The sequence below is a fragment of the Cydia strobilella genome, chromosome 20, assembly GCF_947568885.1.
Source record: "Cydia strobilella chromosome 20, ilCydStro3.1, whole genome shotgun sequence".
NCBI lineage: Eukaryota > Metazoa > Arthropoda > Insecta > Lepidoptera > Tortricidae > Cydia > Cydia strobilella.
This window is the reverse complement of record NC_086060.1, coordinates 6,173,687-6,196,512: the sequence shown is the minus strand read 5'-3', so window position 1 is coordinate 6,196,512 and position 22,826 is coordinate 6,173,687. Positions and strand designations below refer to the sequence as shown.

General features: G+C 38.6%; 2 protein-coding genes across 3 annotated transcripts in view; one reads left to right on the top strand and one right to left on the bottom strand.

Annotated features, from left to right (window-relative positions):
- Positions 1-2,141: 2,141 nt before the first annotated feature.
- LOC134750706 (cell growth-regulating nucleolar protein) lies at positions 2,142-5,533 on the bottom strand. Its single transcript, XM_063685937.1, has 3 exons — positions 5,379-5,533; positions 5,115-5,290; positions 2,142-4,973 (listed from the first exon to the last, which is right to left on the bottom strand). Exons 2-3 carry the CDS (start codon positions 5,240-5,242, stop codon positions 3,860-3,862), a joined length of 1,242 nt encoding a protein of 413 aa, XP_063542007.1. The 5' UTR covers positions 5,243-5,290; positions 5,379-5,533; the 3' UTR covers positions 2,142-3,859.
- Positions 5,534-6,267: 734 nt separating this feature from the next.
- LOC134750656 (transferrin 2) overlaps positions 6,268-22,826 on the top strand; it is a 29,926-nt gene continuing 13,367 nt past the window's right edge. For both annotated transcript variants that reach the window (XM_063685880.1, XM_063685881.1), the window contains exons 1-10: positions 6,268-6,408; positions 6,506-6,690; positions 7,359-7,481; positions 8,169-8,330; positions 8,716-8,849; positions 9,474-9,640; positions 15,137-15,281; positions 16,352-16,561; positions 16,949-17,057; positions 17,853-18,035. In XM_063685880.1, the coding sequence (XP_063541950.1) occupies positions 6,366-6,408; positions 6,506-6,690; positions 7,359-7,481; positions 8,169-8,330; positions 8,716-8,849; positions 9,474-9,640; positions 15,137-15,281; positions 16,352-16,561; positions 16,949-17,057; positions 17,853-18,035 (1,461 nt within the window). In that variant the 5' untranslated portion in view covers positions 6,268-6,365. The remainder of the gene's footprint in view (positions 6,409-6,505; positions 6,691-7,358; positions 7,482-8,168; positions 8,331-8,715; positions 8,850-9,473; positions 9,641-15,136; positions 15,282-16,351; positions 16,562-16,948; positions 17,058-17,852; positions 18,036-22,826) is intronic.

Sequence of the window (22,826 nt, the reverse complement as noted above, 5' to 3'; positions counted from 1 at the left end):
TTTCATGTTGTCCAAATGAAAGACGCCAGTTTTCTCGAACGTTTTTGACCCATTTTATACATGCATAAATAATTTAGTCTATGAGAAATCTTATTTTTATCTTGAGAATTATCTAGTCCTAAGAGCTTCCGACGCGAAGCAAGAATATTTTGCATAATATTGCTCGGGAGCCGTGCATTTTTGTGCATAAAAAGCAGCTTAGGAGCTCGACAACAATATTATTCTTCGTGTAGCATCTTAGATACTAGTTTAAGGAAGAATAAGAACATCGTGCAAAAAAGCTTATAATTTTCATCGTTCATTTTTAAAATCCCCAAGGTGAGGGAGGTAAAATCCCCTGTGTTAATTTTAGCTTAATACCCGTAAATAAAGTAAAGGGTGAATCAACTTTTAAGTGTTCAACATCACACGTACCAATACAAATTTATATAAAATAATGAGTAGTAATTTAATTTTGTTTACAATTTACCCGTTCTTTATTGATTGTCCAAAAGACCAAAAGTTGTGGTTTTCAATAGTAGGACAGATTGTCCCCGTGCAACAGTGGACTATAAAACTTTGTATCGCGAAAAAAATACTGTTGTGAAATTTATATTTATACACGTAATCATGTTTATGGATAACTTATATTTGCTTATATTTGGTTTATGAATTTCGTGCGTTTTAATTTTGTCCCTTTAATTAACCACGCCATGCAGGTGAACTGGACAACCATAAATTAGTTATGAAATCTAAATAAAGGTAACAAATACCAAAAACAGAATAAAATAAATATTTATATAAGTGGGGGTGGGGGCCCTCATACAACGAACGTGATTTTTTTGCCGTTTTTTGCATAATGGTACGGAACCCTTCGTGCGCGAGTCCGGCTCGCACTTAAGGGCAGACAGGCTATCACGGTTCATGAGATACAGCCTAGTGACAGACGGACAGACAGACGGACGGACAGCGGAGTCTTAGTAATAGGGTGCCGTTTTTACCCTTGGGGTACGGAACCTCAAAAAACACAAAATACTGGTTTTACCTACTGGCAACAGGTTCGTTGCAAATAGCTATTCCCCAAGAGCATAAATACAAAACGCCGTACGTTCGCGAAAAAACCCGGCAGATACGTCCTTTTGAATTTAGAATCGTAATACTATTATCAATGATTCGCCCGGGGTCATAGCGACGTGTTTACGCTTGGTTAACCGTATTAGTGCAGTTGCACCGGCTGCGGCTCAGGTTTAATAGCTGGGCGAAAATACATTATCTACCTACTGAAAAACTGGGGAAAACTCTCGAGATTGCAATTTTTTATCGGGTCAGCCCGAATAGAATATTGCATCATTCCTTTTTAATTGAACTGAGTACCTAGGTAGAGTCATGGACGAATAAAACAAGTGACAACGTCTATATGTAATTCGTTCCCCCAATATTCATGTTATTACGTAAATGTCAGGTACGGTTCAAAAATTGAGGTTATTGTTATTGCCAGATGGCGTCACTAACGCAGCAGCAGGTCTCAGTCCATTTTGTTCGGCGCTTAGACCTCTTGTCAGAAACTCAACTTCCGTTCAATAGGTAGGGGGAAGGGATTTAAATTCATTACCATTTCGTACCTTGTCACAGTGACAATAATAATTCTCTAGCGATTTCATAATTATGTTATTGATTGTCACTGCGACGAGGTACGAAATGGTACGGAAATTTAATTATTTGACTCTAGGTACTTCGATGGACGCGATTTTGTTTAGAGATTATCCATGTTTTAATCGTCCATAGTACTTTCTAGTCGATCGATAATAACAATAATATAGTGCCCCTAAGCTTGAACCAAAGACCTTTTATTATATTATTTCAAAACCGTGTACTTATAAATGCGAAAAAACTGGCCGAGTGAGAGAGGACTTAAACGGAGTTTGTCCTTTTCTTTCACATGAAAGATTACAATCTATATATAGTTGGTCAAGCAAATCTTGTCAGTAGCAAAAGGCGCGAAATTCAAATTTTCTACGGGATAAATATCCTTTCGCGCCTAAGTTTTTTAAATTTGCCGCCTTTTTCTAATGACAAGATTTGCTTGACCAGCTTGTATAAAAGTGTATAGGTTACACTTTACCCTGGCATGTTGTTAGTGGAGTAACAAAAAAAAACTGATAAATGTGACACAGTATGTTTATTGGCAGTCTGTTTTACAGGACAATCATAAAACTATAAATATGAAATACATATAAAACTGGAAGTATCCGAGGCATGATTAAGTAAAATGGCTTGGTACTGAATTAGGCCGCCGAAATTATTGAGTAGAATTAAAATTATGTAAAACAACACAAACAAGTGAACAAAGCAATATCAAGAATTAGATAGAGTAGGTAAATAAAATGAGCAGTTAAATAAAACTCTGATTTAGGTCTTGATTTCGTCAAAATATCATAGAACTATTTTTTCAAATCTTTAGTTGACAACCAAAACTCAGTAATTACTACCACAAATTCAGAGCCATAGTGAACTGTACCAATAACAAAACAAGGTTAATTTTTGTTTTTAAAAATTTACAGTACATCTGGTGCTACATTACGACACATTACAGTAACTATTTATTAATCTGTGACATTACGTAACTAAGTCGAAAATTTAAAGGGCCATATGTCCTGTAAAACGTTGTACGATACACGTGCGAATAGGAAATTCACAACTCGTTGCGAATTTCCTATTTTTCGCACTTGTGTCGTAAATAACTATTATGCAAGTAGCGAGTTTTGGTTGACGAAATAAAGGTTCTTCAAAAAGCAGTCAGCACAGAACCACTCTTTCTGTGTGGAGTCGCGAAATTTCATAAAAATATACACAATTACCAAGACGCGGTAATCTTATAAAATATAATACAGGCTCACACAATTTACTTTATCTAATTCTGAGTTTTTTGAATTTTCTGAATTTTTGTAGTTTAACAGGAATTTCTATGGTCAAAATGACAGCTTTCTTACATGATGCTGACATGTAAAGATAGATGGAAAATATACAACTGTTGACAAATGTTTAAGAACAGTTAAAGAACTTGCATGCAATATTCGATACATTGCTTACTACATCAGAATAATTTACACGGTTTGACAAAAAGCTAAGCAGGAAGCAGGTAGTATCACTCCTCAGGCTTCGTTCCAGGCACATTCCGTCAAACAAATTCAAGCGCCTTATGAAATTAGCTGCGTCACCAAACTGCCCTGAATGCAATCAAATAGATGTTCACTATGTGTTGATGGAATGTGTCCGCAACGAGGCACTGAGGTGTGACATGACATTTATCAAAACTACCAACATTGGTAGCTGCAACATCGTCCTGGTATCGCCACTATCAGACGAGGCCAGGGTGATGTGCAAGCTATACTTAAAAATAATGTAGTGGGGTAGGTAATACTGCACTATTACATTATTACTATAGATCTCAGTACGGAACCCCATCCTTTAAAAAAAAAAAGATATAAAAAAAATACATCAGAATACAATGAATTCAGTTGATCTAATCGCCCAAATACCGCGATGTAACGAAAATTGCCCGCAAGTTCTTGAACCACCTAAATGGGGCTTTATGCCACAACTTTTTGTTAACTGATGAACTGGTTATACTTTTAAGTAATGTTGCTAATTACATGGACTTAATGGAACCATAACACTTGTATCTAATGTGAATAAAACTTTTTTTCAGTAGGTTGACTTACTTGGGTAGATATTTTTGAGCAGGTATGTTGAAATAAACTCACACAAACACAACACAAATCTAAAATACATCTTGTCTTACAGTTCCATAAAATTAGCAGTAGACAATAATTTTAGCAACCTTACCCAAGTTGTACAAGAGAAGTTAAATAACAAAAATCTAGTCCACAAGAACAACTCTATTCTTGTCCACCCTAACATTGGGTGCGCTTTTCAATTTCTTAATAAACTTATCAGCAATTCTATCATCAATGTCTTGCCCTGTTGCCTCCTGATATTCCCCGAGAACCTTCTTCTGAAGCCTTTTGAACTGCATCTCTCCTTTCTTTTCAAGTACAGACATTATAACAGCATGCCAATTGAATTTATCTGTACGGATATCCAATTCACCAATCTTAGCTACATTTTGGTCATGCAGACAGATGCTTTCGTCAGCCTCTTCGGATTCTCCAGTGCTCTTAGTTTTTTTCTTTTTCTGGGTGACCCTGCTAGCAGGCATTTCAGCTTCGTTAATCCCATTTTCAGCAGCATCTTTGACTTCCTGAACTGCACTGATGGTATCTTGTCTTTTACGTTTTTTGTTTTTGTTATCTTCTTCTTTAAGTTCCTCAGCGTCACCATTGCTGACGGACTCGGATCTGTTTTTCTTCTTTTTTTCTTTCTTAGTGGGCTGCGGTTCTTCCTCTTCCTCTCCAAGCTCTTGACCTGCGCTCTGTAATTCTGCTTCATACTTCTGACGCTTTTTCTCTTCTTTACGCTGCTTCTTAGATTTCTTACCATGCTTTTCCTTAGTTTCTCCAACTTTCTCTTCATTTTGAGCTCCAACATCATCATCATTTTCCTCATGATCTTCAGTTTTACCATTTTCCGTAACCCCATTTTCTATTATCTCGTTGCTTTCATCATCTTCAGATTTCTTATTTTGTTGATTTTGATTGGGTCTAGCATTCATTGCTGATAATTCACCCAGTTTAACGGAAATCATATCCCATGCTTGGTTAATATCATTTGGATTAGTTTTCTGTCCGCAGACATTTTTGACAAAGTTGATGAATTTTGGTTTTTTCCTAGGTGTGTTATTATGTTTGCTGACAGTCTCGATTATCCTTCTAACATTGGCCGGAGCACTCTTTTGCTGTTCCAATACCTCTTGAAGCATTTCAACCCATACATTTTGCTTCTTTTCTCCTTTCTTTTCCTTGGCAACAAAACCTTTTCCTGAGTAGCGTTCCTCTTCGGTTATACATTTAGTATGAGCCTCGTAATCATTACCTCTGAAATAATAATTAATATTTTTTAAAGTGACTAGCCAAATAAAGTATACAAGTTATACAACTTTCACATTACTTGAAATGACAGGTTCCTGTAATAACCGGCAGTTTTGTTTAATAGATAAAATAAACGAATATACTCACAGAAAGTCCTTGAAACAGTCCATGCATGATAAGTTGTGGGGCTTATTTCTACATTTGGTCATATAATGTTTCTCAACTTTAGGCTTGTTCACTGACTCCCCGCAATGGCCACACGTAAACACGACCATGTCTCCGATCTTTGTCCCACGTGCTATACCAACAGCAAGTTCTTTAACCTTAAAATAAACAAACAAAATAAAAACGAGGTTAACACATTTTGATTATTATTTGACATACGGAATCTTTTACCAGGAGTAGACTAACCTCGAAGAGTGTGTCTCAAGTATAAGTGTTTATTTATTCTAAAATATTTTCAATTTGAAAAGAAAGAAAAAGAAACGAACCGGATAAAATAAAAGATGTTTTTTATAATTTTACGCAAAAACCAACAAGTATTCTGTCAACCGGTGAATGAACCACAGATAGATAAAGGGCTGTCCAGACGGGGACAATTTTTCGCCAATCTGATTAAATTGCCCGATCAAATCAGGCCGTACGGGTGCAATGCCAATTTGGCTCTCCGAATTCGACTGCCCATTATGACCATATTACCGATAAAATGGGGTGCGGACGCAAGAATACCAATTTGAGACGCTAGTATTAGCGTTTGGGGGCATTTTTTTAATTTAGAGCGCTCAAATACACGATAAATTTAAAATTGGTGAGTGGCCAAATTGGCATCCGTCCGCACCACCTGATTTGATCGAACAATATAATCAGATTGATGAAAAAATTGTTCCCGTCTGGACAGGCCTTAGATTTGTCTCCCATAGATGGTAGGATCCTATAGATTAGCATACGAGTGCGTCCGTTGGGTCAAATGGGGGAGGGGCCATTTCCTCTCTATATTATTGTAACTCTATGCTCGGAACAATGCAGAGCCGAGAATGCCCGAAAGGAGGTGTCGCCCCACTGGTAAAGGTTGTATATTTGTGTTATATTTCTAATTTTGATATCGCAAACGAAAATGATGCAGCCATATTTGCAGAAACATAACAGCAAGGTGTGCTTGCAGGTTGGTAGCTGTATAGGGCATCCCTGATACTTCCCCTGGTGTGGACGCACTAAAAGAATGAATGAATTTGGACTTGAATCCATTCATTCAGTTGTCATCCAACAACCGACTGTTGTGACAACTTCGGGGTCTTCGGGTGTGTCCATCCACTCCATCCGTAAACCGTAAACTTTTCAGGCAGCTATTATAAATTAATTATGGTAAATTCGTAAATTACTTAATTAAATACTTCCACAATGAAAGAACTTTGTACATTTGTATTGTTATCGGCAGCTTTAAGTAAGTTTTAACTATATTTACTACGATTTTTGCCTTACAAAGTTGGGCGTCATCTAGTTAGAATCGTAACTTATATTTTTCAAACAAAAACTTTCAGCTTCAGTATCAGGAAGCGGAGGAATCAATGAAGTATTCGTGCCGCCTAAAGTGGAAGGGCAGGACGTAGTGACATGGTGTACTACTTCTATAGCGGCGCAGGAGAAATGTGAGAAGCTGACGAAGATTGCTCAGTTGGACAAAGGCCTACTCGGGGCTGATTATATCGAAATACAGTGTAAACGGGTAAGCATTTAATTTTACTCAACCGGTCGGCTACTAATTGCCTGTTGACTTATGTAGTTAGGGTATGTATATCTAAAACAAAATAAATGAAAGATGTATTTTAACCCTGCAACTCTTTGAACTTTTAAACCTTCTAATTTTCATTTATTTTGGATTAAGTCATGTGAAGGTGAAACAACATCTCTGCCAACACTAATTAACTAGAATATCCTAGTTTTAGAGACATCATTTAATAAGTCTATTCTGAAGGCAATTATTTTTGAATTTTCATGATGTGAACCTTATTGACATAATTAATGTCATTACCTGGTCTAACGCGATTAAATTTCATTATTTTACCTTTTTCCGTCAGTCTTCCATGGCCACAGCTAGTGCAACCTAGTTGAAACGTCGGAAAAAAGGTAAAATAATGAAATTTAATCGCGTTAGACCCGGTAATGACATTAAATTATGTGTACAAAACGCGAGAGTTTAACACGATGACTACCTAGAACCCGCCTGGTAGGCACTCGTGAACTTTGCTCAGATGCCGGACAACCCTGTTTTATATGCAGCTATAGACGACTGGTTTCTGGGGTATTGTTGAAAATTTTGCCCAATTGCGAAAGTGTTAAAGTGTAACCTTATTGACCTTTTGAAAGATTTGTATACAACAATGTATGTTGCAGGCTTTTGACACAGAACAATGCATGGCCTGGGTGGACCAAGGGGAGGCATCCCTACTGGCCCTTGATGCAGGGGAAGTGTATGTGGCTGGCCGCTACCACTCTCTTGTGCCTATCATGCAAGAAGTAAGTTTTCATACTTAGGTCTTATAATGCTTAGCCAAGCTGAAATATGAAGCAGTTTTAAAGCTTTTAGTGAATTATTTTAACAGTAAATGTTGAACATATATTTAAAAGAGATTATCATTTAGTATCAATACTATCAATGTATGTATGATTGATGAGGAGGCCTATGTCAAAGACAGCCTGACAAAGAAGCAGAAAAAATAAAGAGCATAAATAAAATATAGATACATATACTAATATAATTGTAAAATGTAAAAACTATGAGTCAGTTCCTCAGTTTATTTCAAATTCAATTCATGTTTATACTATCACTAGCTTTTACCTGCAACTTCGTCTGCGTGGAGTAAGTAATTTGGGTAGCTTATTTTTTATCCATTTTGCTTTTTATCGATTTCCCATACAAACTTCCCCCTTTTCAACCCCTTAAAGGATGAGATCTGGGATAAAAACTACCCTATGTCCTTCCCCGGGACTCAAACTATCTCTATACCAAATTTCAACTAAATTGGTTCAGCGGTTTAAGCATGAAGAGGTAACAGACAGACACTTTCACATTTATAATATTAGTATGGATTCTTACCTGAAATAGGGCCTGCATATATGTGTGGCAGTGTAGTTAAGAGTTTCTGTCCAAACATATTGAGGCAACAGCTTGTACATTGTATTAACATTCCTCATGTATTACAGTTATATGGTCGGGGAGAACCATACCAATATGCTGTGGCTGTAGTCAACAAAGGCGGCTTGCCCAACGTCCAAGCTGGGACAGGGCTGTATGGACTGCGTGGAGCCAAGGCCTGCTTCCCCGGTGTTGGCTCCTTGGCCGGATGGGTCATGCCTATACATACTGTGAGTACTTCAGGGAAAATTCTTTAGTCGGAAAACATATAAATGAAATGAGTAACTTCCAAGTTATACTTTTGTTCTACAAAGAAATTCAAAATTTAAAAAAGGTGTGTGTTATTTCCCCAATCCATTTGGCTGTTGTATTTATAGCCCAAACCCTCTTGTACAGAAAGCATGTGCCCACCATTGAATGATAAACAGGATGGTGATGATAACATTTTACTTTGTACTGCACAATCAAAATTATTTCTTACCAATTCGAAATAAGTTTTTGAAGTGGATTTATGATTTCTCTACAGATTGATAAACCAGACTATTAGATTAGAGTATTTTTTTATTCTTACCTCTTTTGCTGTTGTCATGTCATGACTTTTTAATTTTCTAACAGCTAATGCAAGAAGGTGGGCTAAGGATAGCAGACTGCAACAACCATGTCAAGTCAGCGATTGAGTTCTTCGGAGACTCTTGCGCACCAAACTCATTGAAGGACATGTACAACCCCATTGGAGACAACCCTGACCAGTAAGCCTATTATAATATATATATTTAATAAGAAAGCTAGTCACCCGCTCCCCAAAAAAGCAGATACAATGCAAAACATAGACATTTAGTTTCACCATTGAGTCTCAAATCAAAATACAAACTATCTGATAGTGATGATCCCCGTAAATAACGGTGATAAACTGTGTTCGAACATCGTAAATATTTTTACAGTACATATGGGGCTATTTTACCGCACCTGTTCGATAATTAGCAAATTACGCAACTATGTCGAAAATTTAAAGGGCCATATATATTGTAAAACGTACGATACATGTGCGAATAGGTAATTCGCAACTCGTGTCGATTTAAAACACTGCCGTCGGTCGTGTTCTAATTTATCGCCACTCGTTTCTAATTTCCAATTTTTCGAACTTGTATCGTAATGTACTATTTCACCACAGCAGCTCGTTAAGGCTCCTCTTGATTGTTCAAAAACTGATGAAAAAGTTACATTTTATCTCCAAGAGTGGCAAAGTAATTTGATTCAAATTTTGAGTTGTTTCTTTATGTTGGCTGGTACTGGTAGAATTGACTTTTTGACGTTTTTGACCCAAGAAGTACTTATTAAAGTATCTCAACGCAACTAAAAAAAAACATTTACAGATTATGCAAGCTATGTGTTGGAGGCGCCGGTGTCCGTTGCACTCTAGCGGATCCGTACGCCGGCTACGAGGGCGCTCTGAAGTGCCTCGTGGCCAACGGCACTGGCGACATTGCCTTCGTGCGAGACACCACTATACAGCACGCGTTACTGTCAACCAAGATTATAGGTAAGTATTTGATACTGTCTTGATAGGGTAGGATTTGTTTTGACCAAAAGATTTATTTTTGTGTAATATTTTGACATTTGAAAGAAAAAAGAAAGAAAGAAAATACATTTATTTAACGCCACAACAGATTACATATATGCAAAATGAAACATACAGACAAAAAAAACATTGGACGCTAAAATAGGATCCCACTCAGCATAATGCCGCGGTAATCAGTGGCGCTGGTTTTCAGTGGGGACCTGACTTAACCCTTAAATGCATGATTTTTTGTATAACTTTTTAATAAATTGAAATAGATGTGTCATGTTGTATAGATTGAGGGAAAAATAAAGAAAAAAATCATAGTATTTAAAAAAACATATCAAATATACGATGCATATATACATCATTATGCATTTAAGGGTTAAAACTATGTTGGTGGCGACACATACGTCAACGACACAAAAAAATCTGTAATATTTTGACATTAGTGTTGGTATATATATATATATATATATATATATATATATATGTCGGGGTATCGGGAGGCCGAACAGGCGTGGTTGACATATTGGTGTCGTGTGGGCGTGCACGTGCAGGATTTTACGAAATAATAATCTCACGATACAATCAAATCACTGTATTCCTTGTTTTAATGAACTTACACCAAAAATATTCGATGATTACAAAATTAAATCACGATTAAGAGCCAATGGGTTTGTAAGCGACCATCTCGTGCGGGGCGCTGTCAACGAATAACGTCCCGCGCCGCCATGACACTTACAACTCCATTCGGGACTACCCGCTCTTAAAATAGATCAACTTGTCAATGTCAGTAACAAACACAACTACCCGATCAATTTAACAATTCAAAAATAATTGAATTAAATAAAGCACGCGCCGTTACGGCCGTCCTGCATCATCACACGTCCTCGTGTGTATCATCTCTGCTCTCTGGCTCATCTGTGAACAATAAAACCACCAATGTACACACAGCTACCTGCTCGGTCATTCTGACCGCTTTACAACATCAACAAATGAACATACTAATTAAACCATTAGTAACTGACTAGCTTTTTTCTTTCTCTCCTTATTAACAGCGTGGTACTCTTGCCAGTTGGCAAGGGTAGCATCTACCACCAAAACCAACTTATGCCACCAGTATGTTAAGTAATGCCACCAAGGCTAACTAATGCCACCAAGGCCAAACTAATGCCACCAAGGCTAACGAATGCCACCAAGGCTAACTAATGCCACAAAGGTCAACTAATGCCACTAAAGCCAACTAATTCCACCAAGGTTAACTAATGCCACCAAGGCCAAGTAGTGCCACCAAATCCAACTAACGCCACCAAGGCCTACTAATGCCACCAAGGCCAACTAATGCCACCAAGGCCAACTAATGCCACCAAGGCCAACTAATGCCACCAAGGCTAATTAATGCCACCAAGGCTAACTACTGCCACCAAGGCCAACTATCGTTACCTAGGTCAAACAATCCTCCTGTGGCCAACTAATGCCACCAAGGCAACATTATAGCATTTAAGCTGCTAATCGCCACCAAGACTATCATATTACTCAAGTCTTTTACACACAACCCAACATACAAAAACAGTAACACCACTTGTTTGTACTCACCAGCGCCGTTAGGGCATCCTGACGATGCTACTTTCGGTTGTTTCTAATGAGGTATTCAACTCTAATGAAACTACAAACTCTAATGAAATTAGCACGACTACTACTTGTCGCTATAAGGTGTAGGCTATTACGTTATGGGTCATACAGAAATCTTTAATCTCCTTTCAAGCGAAGCACCTACCGCACCTACCTTGGTCTGCTAAAACCGGCTTATCAGTAAGAATAGCGACAACGTCTTGCCTAATTTTCTCAAATTCCAAACAATTTTCCCTTTCCCGGATGTCAATCTATAAAGTGGTGCAGCTTTTTTTTTGACTAATAAAATAGAGCTGGAGAATGGGCAACATCTTTCTCGAATTATACCCGCGTCCTAAAGATCTTTAATTTTACCACGCACTACTTCCCTCTCTTCTGAACTCAGTAGATACAGACGTCTTTGTACAGAACGATTTGGGACAGCTAGTTTGATTTCTAATTGCTCGGTGCTAACTCCCTCCACCGGTTGGAGTTCCTTCCACGAATTGATCTGCGTTTCCTTCGAGTAAAGTCAGTAACTGTTTTGTAAACCATTAACTAGAGCCTACTTCACAAACCGCTACCGTCTTAATTTTCTTAATAATAAGTTTGATCCTCAGTCATTTCTACTGAATACTCTAACGCCAATAAATCTCGCCTCACTACGATAGCCTGAGATATGCAATCATCAGGTACAGTATAGAATAGCAATTGCACTGAGAACCCCTGTATATTGATCGTGGTTAATATTGGAATATTACACTGTAACCACTGTAAATCGTTTATCTATGACAAGTAAGTTTACAATGTTTTGCTGTTACTTACCAGGGAATCTCTTAGATACACTAATTGGAAAGCATTCAGCACCTTAATCAAAACAGAATGAATACTTCTCACCGTGATTAGTAGAGAGTTGGTCTGAAGCTTGCTTGACGGTGCACATATTCACTCGACGCTCCACAACCGCTTCGCTCCGCTTATCTTCTTTCTTCGTGCAGCGCGTCGATATGTGTCCTTTCTCGCCACAGGAGAAACACGTAAGCGAAGATGGTTTTATCGGGACATCAGCCGTATTCTTCGATGTCGATGCTTGAATTGAATCATTTTCAACACGGCAATCGATTGCCACGTGACCTGGCTTGTTGCATATGTAACACCTCCGTAAAGAATCAACTCGGGGTTTTTTAGCATCATTTTGTGCCAACGGTTTATCCTGTGTCGCAGGCCCTCTTTTACGATAAGTATAGGCCATCAGTTCTTGTTGCATTTTCACTCGCGTATCGATTTCCGTAGTAAAAGCCAGTCTTTGCAGTCGTGGATCAGTTTTTGATGCATGTGCTAACGTTACAGCTATCGCTATCTGCTCATTTGATAAAGAACTCCATCTGTTCATTAGCGTGCTTAAAAATCGATTAGCGTATGATGCTAAACATTCACCGTCATTTGGGTTCTCGTTGAGCAGCCTGTATAATGTAGCAGCAGGTGTTTCAACGTAGTCAAAGCGAGCGAGAAAAGAATCCTTTATCTGAGTCCAGGTTATCCCAGCAAAACTATTCTGGGCCAGCCATGACGCTGCCGTGCCTTTGAGCGCTCGACTTAGGGCAATGATTAGGTTACTACTACTTATCTCTTTTTCTTGCATGCACAAATCCACAGTAGTGCACCAAGCCCGAGCATCGCTGTCACGAGATTCAGGATTAAATTCAGGAAGCACTAGTTTCGTATAATTGGCATTAGGTTCTTTAATTGTACGAATCAGTTCCATCATTTGACGTTGCTGCATTTCAAATAACATTTTCCACATTTGACAGTCAGTACTATTTTCAGGAATAACACCACTCTGACCTGTAGGGTGATCCTGCGCCGTTTCTGGTAATCTCACTTCCGATGTCGGGGTATCGGGAGGCCGAACAGGCGTGGTTGACATATTGGTGTCGTGTGGGCGTGCACGTGCAGGATTTTACGAAATAATAATCTCACGATACAATCAAATCACTGTATTCCTTGTTTTAATGAACTTACACCAAAAATATTCGATGATTACAAAATTAAATCACGATTAAGAGCCAATGGGTTTGTAAGCGACCATCTCGTGCGGGGCGCTGTCAACGAATGACGTCCCGCGCCGCCATGACACTTACAACTCCATTCGGGACTACCCGCTCTTAAAATAGATCAACTTGTCAATGTCAGTAACAAACACAACTACCCGATCAATTTAACAATTCAAAAATAATTGAATTAAATAAAGCACGCGCCGTTATATATATTGAATTGTTAATTTGTTTTTGTACTTGTAAATAACTTGTTGTAACTATTTCATGCCTTCTCTGGTAGAACATATGACACGCTTTTAAAAAATGTTATACTTACATAATTTAACTATGTTCTTGCAATTAAATTATTGATTGATTGATTGGTAGCGAAGAGATCCCTCAAAGGAATAATTTCTCCTTAATACTTGCGTTTTCCTGGTTTAAATTATCCGCTCCGTATTTAATGTCGAAATAATTTGTCTCCAAAGTAGTTTATTTTACCGCAATTTCTGATAAAGCTGACTAAATAAAGCCCCTCGTTTTTACTCGTATCAAGTAACCAAAAACCGGACAAGTGCTCGGACTCGCCCACCGAGGGTTCCGTACATTTTTGTATTTGTTGTTATAGCTGCAACAGAAATACATCATCTGTGAAAATTTCAACTGTCTAGCTATCACGGTTGATGAGATACAGCCTGGTGATAGACAGACGGAGTGGAGTCTTAGTAATAGGGTCCCGTTTTTACCCTTTGAGTACGGAACCATAAAAAGGGAATTAAAAACTAAAATATACCGATACTTCGACAAAAAGCCGACATGTTACGCAAAGCAGTTGCTGTGAATCTGAAGGCGGGATATCACCAGTGTGCGACACAAGCATATTCAGTACAAAAATGCTTGTGTCGCACAGTTCCGCACACTGGTCGAATCCCACCTTGAAAGTAACTAGTTTAGACATGTTTTGAGCTTAGAATAAATTTAAAAGTGGAAAAATTACTGCCTTGAATGAGACTTGATCTCACGGTCTCTGGATCGATACTCCAGCTCTGCCAACTGAGCCACCAAGACCTCATCCATAGACTTATCTTCTCACCATAGGGGTGACAGCGTCATGTCTTACGGCATTTTATTGTGGGGCAAAGCCGCTGACATTAATTCAATTTTTGTTTTACAGAAGCGTGCTGTTCGTAACATATATAATTTAGGAACGCGCATGTCTCTTAAAGATAAATTTAAAGAAATCAATATTCTCATTGTTGCTTGTCAATATATTTACGAAAATATAATGTATGTAAGAAAAAATATCGACATGTATAAATTGAATACACAATTTTAACACTAGAAATAAAAATAAATTGGCGATTCCGAAATTCCGTTTAAATAGACTAAATAATATGTCATTTATGGGGAACAGTGTGCGCTTTTATAATAAATAATAAATAAATAAATAAAATGCGTTTATTTTCAGACAACTAGGTCCATAGCATTGTTAGTAAGTTCTTAACTAACAAAATTAAAACTAAAATTATTAATACTAAATACTAAAAACTAAGATACTACAACTAAAATGATAATAAGTTACCATCTAATTTAACGAAATTGTCAATGAATAAATTCAAGTCAATTGTAAAACGACAGCTTTTACAAAAAGCTTATTATACGATTAAGGAATTCGTAGAAGATAAGGATGCATTTATGTTAAAATAGAATAATTATGTATATATAGTTATAAGTTGACATGTAAAAGAGCTAGCTTAGCTTAAGCCTATTTACAGAATAAACATTTAGAGTTTGAGTTTGACATGTTACCCCGTGACATGTTATCCAGGAGACGTGTCCCCGGACCGCTTCGAGCTGGTCTGCCGCGACGGGTCCCGGCGGGCCGTGACCCAGTGGGAAGGCTGCAACTGGGGCCGCGTGCCCGCCGACGCTGTCGTCACGAGCAGCGCCGCTTCGCTACAACAGAGGAAACGGTTGGTGCTATTACTGCTCTTTGGGAATATACACACACACACACCCACACACACAGACAGAGAGAGAGAGAGAGACGCACACACTTTCACCTAAAACATAATTATATTATTTATAATATTATAACTTTGTCATAGAATATTAAAGATCTTTAATTGTAATCACACAATTGAAACTGATCATAAATTGTAAATTGTATAATAATTTGTATAAAGTATATTAATTAAATTAAGTACAGCTTGTTAAGTACCCTATTTCCTAATGGAAGAGCGGGCTCTCCCGTCACAAGTATTGTTTTACTTAATGGGAGACTCCAGCCTTTTATGTAAAGTGTATCAAAATGTTAAACCAAAATAAACTATTTGTATTTGTATACAGGGTGGAAAAAAATTATGGGAGAGAAAGTGCCTTAAAACCTTAAGTTTGCTCATTTTACCTAACAATCATTCTTTTAACTTAACTAACTTAGCGGTTTCACTCACGTATTTTTACACACACAACATGTCGCGCGAGTGACTAAAAATACGTGAGTAAAACCGCTAAGTTAGTTAAGTTAATATGTGTCACGATAGTTTAAATTCGAAAACATTCTTTTATTTTTAAAATGAAACAAAACTGCATTGAAAGATTTTTTAAAGTTGCTTGTCTGGCCGGTGTTTGTCTTCTAGTACCACTCAAAAGAGCGATGAGTAAATGATATGATTTATTTATCTCACAATATACAATTGCACTTAAAATTACACATGGTAAATTCTTAGGAATTTATATTGTGATTGTCAGTTTTTTTTACATTATGAATAATTGAATATGAAAAATAACAGCGACAATCAAAATTACATTCAAATTTATTAAATTACAATCGTATGTCAGCAGTTTCATAATAAATTAAAAACAATATAATTATCCTGGTTCTTACTGACTGACAAGTTGTGTTTGCCAGACTATAAATTATTTGATTTATGTGAATAACAGCTGTACAACTGTGTGTAGCACAACTCTTCCTGTCTCATATTGTTAAGGGTAACAACATAAGATCGATAATATCAAACTAAAATCCCCTTCTCATTTTCAGCTACCAAAACCTAATTCAAAAATTGGTCCAACTGTACGGTGAACCAAATCCCCTAAACAAAAATTCGAACCGCAGCGCGACCTACCAGTCTCGTGATGGCTACGGGAACGCATACACTTCCACAACAGAGCGATATTCGTATGATCCGTACAGGAGGAATTATAATGATAGGAGCCATGAGAGGGTTGATAATGAAGATAATGAGTTGAGGTAAGTTCATGAGATAAAGCCCAGAGATGGCTACGGGAACGCATAGACTTCCACTACAGAGCGATATTCGTATGATCCGTGAGGAGGAGCTATGAGAGGGTTGATAACGGAGACAATCAGTTGAAGAAAGTTTTTAGGGGGTTAATTTAGACCTTATAGTTAGACCAATGGACTAGAGGCCTAAAAAATGTTTCTTATTATGCAATTGCGTTGTTTATACTAGCAAAAAGAAAACTTAGTTCTAATGTATCTCAAGTGTCTAAAGTATGTCTTCCACTGGGCAAAGGTCTAAGTTTTTTAATTATTACTCAGTGGACAGTATTGTTGAATATTGACCCCTGGTCAGTATCAAAAATGCAGGTTATTTAATAGAAATATTTATTTCAGCATTAGCACGGAGTCGTCGTTTCAGCCCAGAAAGGATATAAACGGGCACAGCATAGAGTCGCCCTTCCGGCTGTTCAATTCCAACGGCACCACGGATTTACTATTACAGGTATGACCGATATCGATAATTATATATAAATCCCTTTCTTCCTAGCATAGCAATTAAGTAAATGAAAGTTGGGATAAAAATTATTAATAATTTAAACTTACTGATCATTTCATCTAATTTGTGATTGACACGTTACTATAGGTACATTTGATTTTCTACCTTAACGCAAGCATAATAAAAACGACCAATACACAGACTTTCATTTATGAAAGTTTACTACTTTTAGGTTATAAAAAAACCGGACGGACGGAAAGTGCGAGTCGGACTCGCCCACCGAGGGTCCCGTACAAATTAAATTTTTAGTAATTTTTTGTTATAGCGGCAACAGAAATACATCATCTGTGAAAATTTCAATTGTCTAGCTGTCACGGTTCATGAGATAGGTACAACCTTCTGACAGACAGACGGACAGTGGAGTCTTAGTAATAGGGTCCCGTTTTTACCCTTTGTGTACGGAGGGTCTACCGCGAAAACCGAAATTCACAAATTGCGGGGATCCTTCTCCTTTACTTAAATGAAGGCGTAATTAGAGTGACAGAGAAAGATACCCGCAATTTGCGAACTTCGATTTTCGCGGTTATGGTCCTGAACCCTAAAAACGAGTTTGACCTCTTGTATGTGTATCAGAAGGATCCTAACCGAATTTTTTGTAATTGTTTCTGGTCTATACAACACAACTGAGGTTTGAACCTACGATTTTTGACCACAACACACATATATGCCATACTTAGCAGTTGGCCTACGTTATCGTAGACTCTAAACCACCATTTAGTAAACGCGGCTCTAATTCCTCAGGACGCTACAATAAACTTCCGTATACTCCAAGAAGAAGAACAGGCAGCCAAGCACATCCTGAACAACCAGTATGTAGGAGACCAAGCCGAGAAGGCAGTCTTTAACATCAGGAACTGTCCTATTAAGAGGATGATACTGTGTGTTACCAGTGACGCTGAGATGGACAAGTGTGTCAAAATGAGGGTAAGTGTAAAGTCATAAACACAAAGCAGCAACCAGTATGTGGAGACCCGGCGGAGAAGGCGTTGGCATCAGGAACTCTCCTATCTAGAGGATGATAGTGTGTGTCACCAGTGACGCTGAGATGGATAAGTGTGTCAAAATGAGGGTAAGTCTAAAGCCACTCACAGCAGCAACCAGTATGTGGAGACCCGGCGGAGAAGGCGTTGGCATCAAGAACTGTCCTATGTAGAGGATGATACTGTGTGTCACCACGTCACCAATGACGCTGAAATGGACAAGTGTGTCAAAATGAGGGTAAGTCTAAAGCCATAAACTCAAAGCAGCAACCAGCATGTGCAGACCCGGCGGAGAAGGCGTTGGCATCAGGAACTGCCCTATCAAGAGGATGATACTATGTGTTACCAGTGACGCTGAGATGGACAAGTGTGTCGAAATGAGGGTAAGTCCAATTAAATCCAACTCATCATTCTCCCAAACGTTTCATGGGCGTTTGTACACGGCTAACACGAGAATTAACGCGCTTGATGTAAGAATTCGGGAGAGCAGTGGTTTTTATGAAATCGTTTTCAATCTGACTTCCCAACCCGAATACAGTCCGTTTTCCTCACGATGTTGTCTTTAGAGAAAAGAAACTATTAATGATAACCATGTTCAGACACACAAAAGGCCCACTGTGCACCGATAGCGGGCTGCACTATTGGATGCGCCCCACCTCCCAAAACCAGACGCGATCCGAGCGCGGTCACGCGAACACACATAATACTTACCTATATATATATTGTAATTTTCCAAAGTAATAAAAAACTAGTTACATCATAAAAGGTGAATTTATTGAAGAGAACCTCATAGAAGATCGAACATAATTTTTGGCGACCGTGACAGGACATTGCGCGGAGGCGCAATAACTTTAAGGACAACGTAACCTGCAACCACGAGGTCCACGAGGAGGCGTGACGTGGAGGCAAAGTGGACTCCTGCCTGCTGCCTGCTGGTCTACGTATTTCAGGGGAGTGCCCGTTCCATCCTTCCACTCATTCTAACTCCTTTCCACAGAAAAATTTAGTGAAATTTACCCCTTTTTTGTGCAAACGTAAGACATTTAAGTAAAAGATCAAACCCCTTTAATTACATATAGCCATTTAGCTATCAATAAAGAATAAATTTGCATTGTAGTTGCATAGGTACTTATTGCACCCGCCGACTATTCCAGGTTTTGCGTAAACAAGTCGAGCGGCCGGGCCGACAGTTGCCACGCGGCGCGGAGAACAAAGGATCACGCGCATCGGCCACTCCATCGGCGTGATAGCACATTCTTAAGACTATCAACGTTGCACGGGTTTGAATCTGAACTGCAAGGTTTGCCGGATTAAACGGTATTTATAACATTTTTATTACTTGTTGTTCATTACAATGTCTGAAGCAGAGTTAAAAGATTTATTAAAAAAACGTAGTGTAATTAAGGGTAAAGTAACTGTGTTTAAAAATAAATATGCGGAATTTGAGAGCAATACAAGTATTACTTCCAGTCAAGTTAATGAGCTGGCATTGCGGTTGAGCAGATTTGAAATTGTTTTCAATAATTTTGATGACTTACGGGAAAAGATAGAATCGATAACCAGCGATAACGATCAGCTGACTGAAAATATACAGATTGAAAACGATTTCTTTGATCTTATCAATTGTGCGCAAGAATTTATAGAGATGCACAAACAAAGGTTTGCTGATGCTGACGATGGAAGTGTTAGTAGCCGAAATTCAAGCCATCAAATTAATATTAAACTCCCCCAAATTAAGCTGCCGTCTTTCGATGGAAATTATGGCAAATGGCTTGAGTTCCGTGATACTTTTACGTCTATTGTGCACAATAATAGTTCTTTAAATGACATAAATAAGTTCTATTATCTGCGCACCTCCCTTGAGGGCAGCGCCGCGCTTGTAATTAAATCGTTGGAAATATCTGCCGCCAACTACGCCGTCGCTTGGAGTTTATTGTGTGATAGGTATGACAACAAGCGTCAACTGGTTCATAACCATTTGCAGTCCTTATTCCGCATAGAGTCTTTGACAAGAGAGTCAGATAAGTGTTTGCGTAACTTAATTGATAATGTAACAAAAAATTTACGAGCGCTCGAGAGCCTCGGCGAGAGGGTAGATTGCTGGGATACGCTTATTGTTTTTCTTTGCTCCTCCAAGCTTGACCCGATCACATTAAGAAAATGGGAGGAAAAAAGAAACAGTCTAGAAGACTCGCCGAAGCTATCTGAGTTCACTGACTTTCTTCGTAGCAGGGCCGATATACTGGAGTCATTGGCTCGAAGCGGCAGTCACTTTGAAAGGCCTGAAACGAAACAGCCTCAAAAGAAATTAGATAAAATTCAAAAAACATTTGTCGCAGCCGCTTCGAACCCAACGACAACCAGCTCGCCTCAATCATCGTGCTTGATATGCAAAGGTGACCACCGTATATCTACGTGTAATAAATTTCTCGAAATGACACCAGAAGTGAGAGGTGACGAAATATATAAGTCAAAGGTGTGTCCAGTCTGTTTTCGAGGTGGTCATCGTGCATTTCAATGCCGAGCGAATCCTTGTAAAATATGTGGACGTAAACATAATTCATTATTACATCGAACGTATGTACCAAACAATGCACAGGTACCTAGTACCTCTCAGGCTAGTACCTCAACAGCAGGTGACAATCAAGTAAAAAATGCATTTCCGATATCATTCTGTTCGTCGGACGCAACGCAGGTGTTGTTATCTACGGCTATGGTAGATATTGTAAACAAAAATAATCAGTGCCATCGCGTACGCACGTTACTTGATTGTGGAAGTGAATCTTCGTTTATAAAAAGGTCATTACAGGAAAAATTAAATCTTCCTGTTTTTGAATATGAGACTGAGGTCTTTGGCCTTAATAAATTATCTTTTACAACGTTACGACGGTGCACGATAGAAGTGCAATCCAGGGATAGGTCAATAAAAATACCTATAATTTGCTCCGTAGTCGACGATGTAGGCAACGAAGTCCCTGAAAACGAGGTCGATATTTCATCATTAAATATACCTAAAAACGTAGATTTGGCGGATGAGTCATTTTATCGTCCCTCTGCAGTAGAATTGTTACTAGGGGGCGACGTTTTTTGGGGTCTTCTTATACAAGAACAAATAAAGCTAGGAAAAAATAAACCATTCCTACAGAACTCGCAGTTCGGATGGCTTGTTGTCGGTCCAACCACTTTTATGTCAAATAATAATAACGGGCTAGGCAATAAAGTTCATTGTAACTTCAGCCACGAAATCAGCGTCCAGTTAAGGAAGTTCTGGGAACTAGAGGAGCTGCCACCGCAGGAGAAGTGGACAGCCGAAGAAGAAGCATGCGAAGCTCATTTCCTCGAAAATACCTACCAATTGCCAGACGGCAGGTTTTGCGTGAGTTTGCCTCTAAAAGAGTCACCCGAGAAATTAGGTGACTCCTTTCATATTGCTAAAAAACGATTGCATTATTTAGAAAAACGATTTGAAAGGCAACCTCACGTAAAACAACAATATTGCGATTTTATCCGCGAGTATCAAGAGTTAGGGCACCTTACGCCAATAGAAAAACCGGAGGTCGCGAATTTTCTTGCCCACCACCCAATTTTACGTGAAAAATCGGCCACGACACGTTGTCGTGTCGTCTTCGACTGTTCAGCGAAGACATCGTCGGGTATGTCGTTGAACGACATATTAATGGTTGGGCCAACAATACAGGATGACATTTTTTCAATTCTCACTCGTTTTCGTCAACATGAATATGTATTGATCGGAGATATTGAAAAAATGTATCGCCAAATCCTAGTAAACGAAAATGATAGATATTTACAGGTCATTTTATGGCGCGAAAATAGTACGGAACCCATTAAATATCTGCGCCTCGATACCGTTACCTACGGCATGTCGTCCTCGCCTTATTTAAGCATAAGATGTTTATATGAAATTGCTAAGACTTGTGACGATCCGCATATAAAAACTATAATTGAGAGAGATATGTATGTAGATGACTTAGTTACGGGCTCGGACAGTTCCGACCAGTTAAAATATATTTTAACATCGGTCTCACAAACCTTAGCAAAGGCGCAGATGAATTTACGTAAAATAAAATCTAATTGCATTCAACTCTTTCAAGATGAGGAAAACTTTAACGAGCAATCGAATGTCGACTTTAATGACGAGTGTTCTACGCTCGGAATTCGTTGGAACCCAGCGGCGGATAAGTTGTTAATCAGCTGCTCGAAGGGCGTTAAAGATGTAAACAATGCCGATTCTAAGTGTACAAAACGTACTATCTTATCCACGATTGCAAGCATATTTGACCCTTTGGGTCTGTTAAGTGTTTGCACAATCACATTTAAATTACTTGTAAAGAATATCTGGGCATTGCACCTGGAATGGGACGATGAAGTGCCTTCCGATATAAAGCAAACGTGGAATAAGATCGTGCGCGGATTAAATATTTTGACTTCGTTCCAAATTGATCGTTATGTATTGCAACCTGAGGCGGAAAATATTGAGTTGCATTTTTTCTCGGATGCTTCCTTATTGGCCTACGCCGCGTGCGCATATATTCGCTCGATAAGCGATAAGGGAGTAGTGGTTCGGTTGCTCTGTGGCAAGGCCAAGGTCATGCCTGCTCGGCCAGCTGTTACTATCCCACGTGCGGAGCTACTGGGCGCATTGTTAGCCTGTCGACTTTACGACAAAATAAGGAAGTCATTGCGACAGAATATTGATAAAGTGTATTTTTGGGTC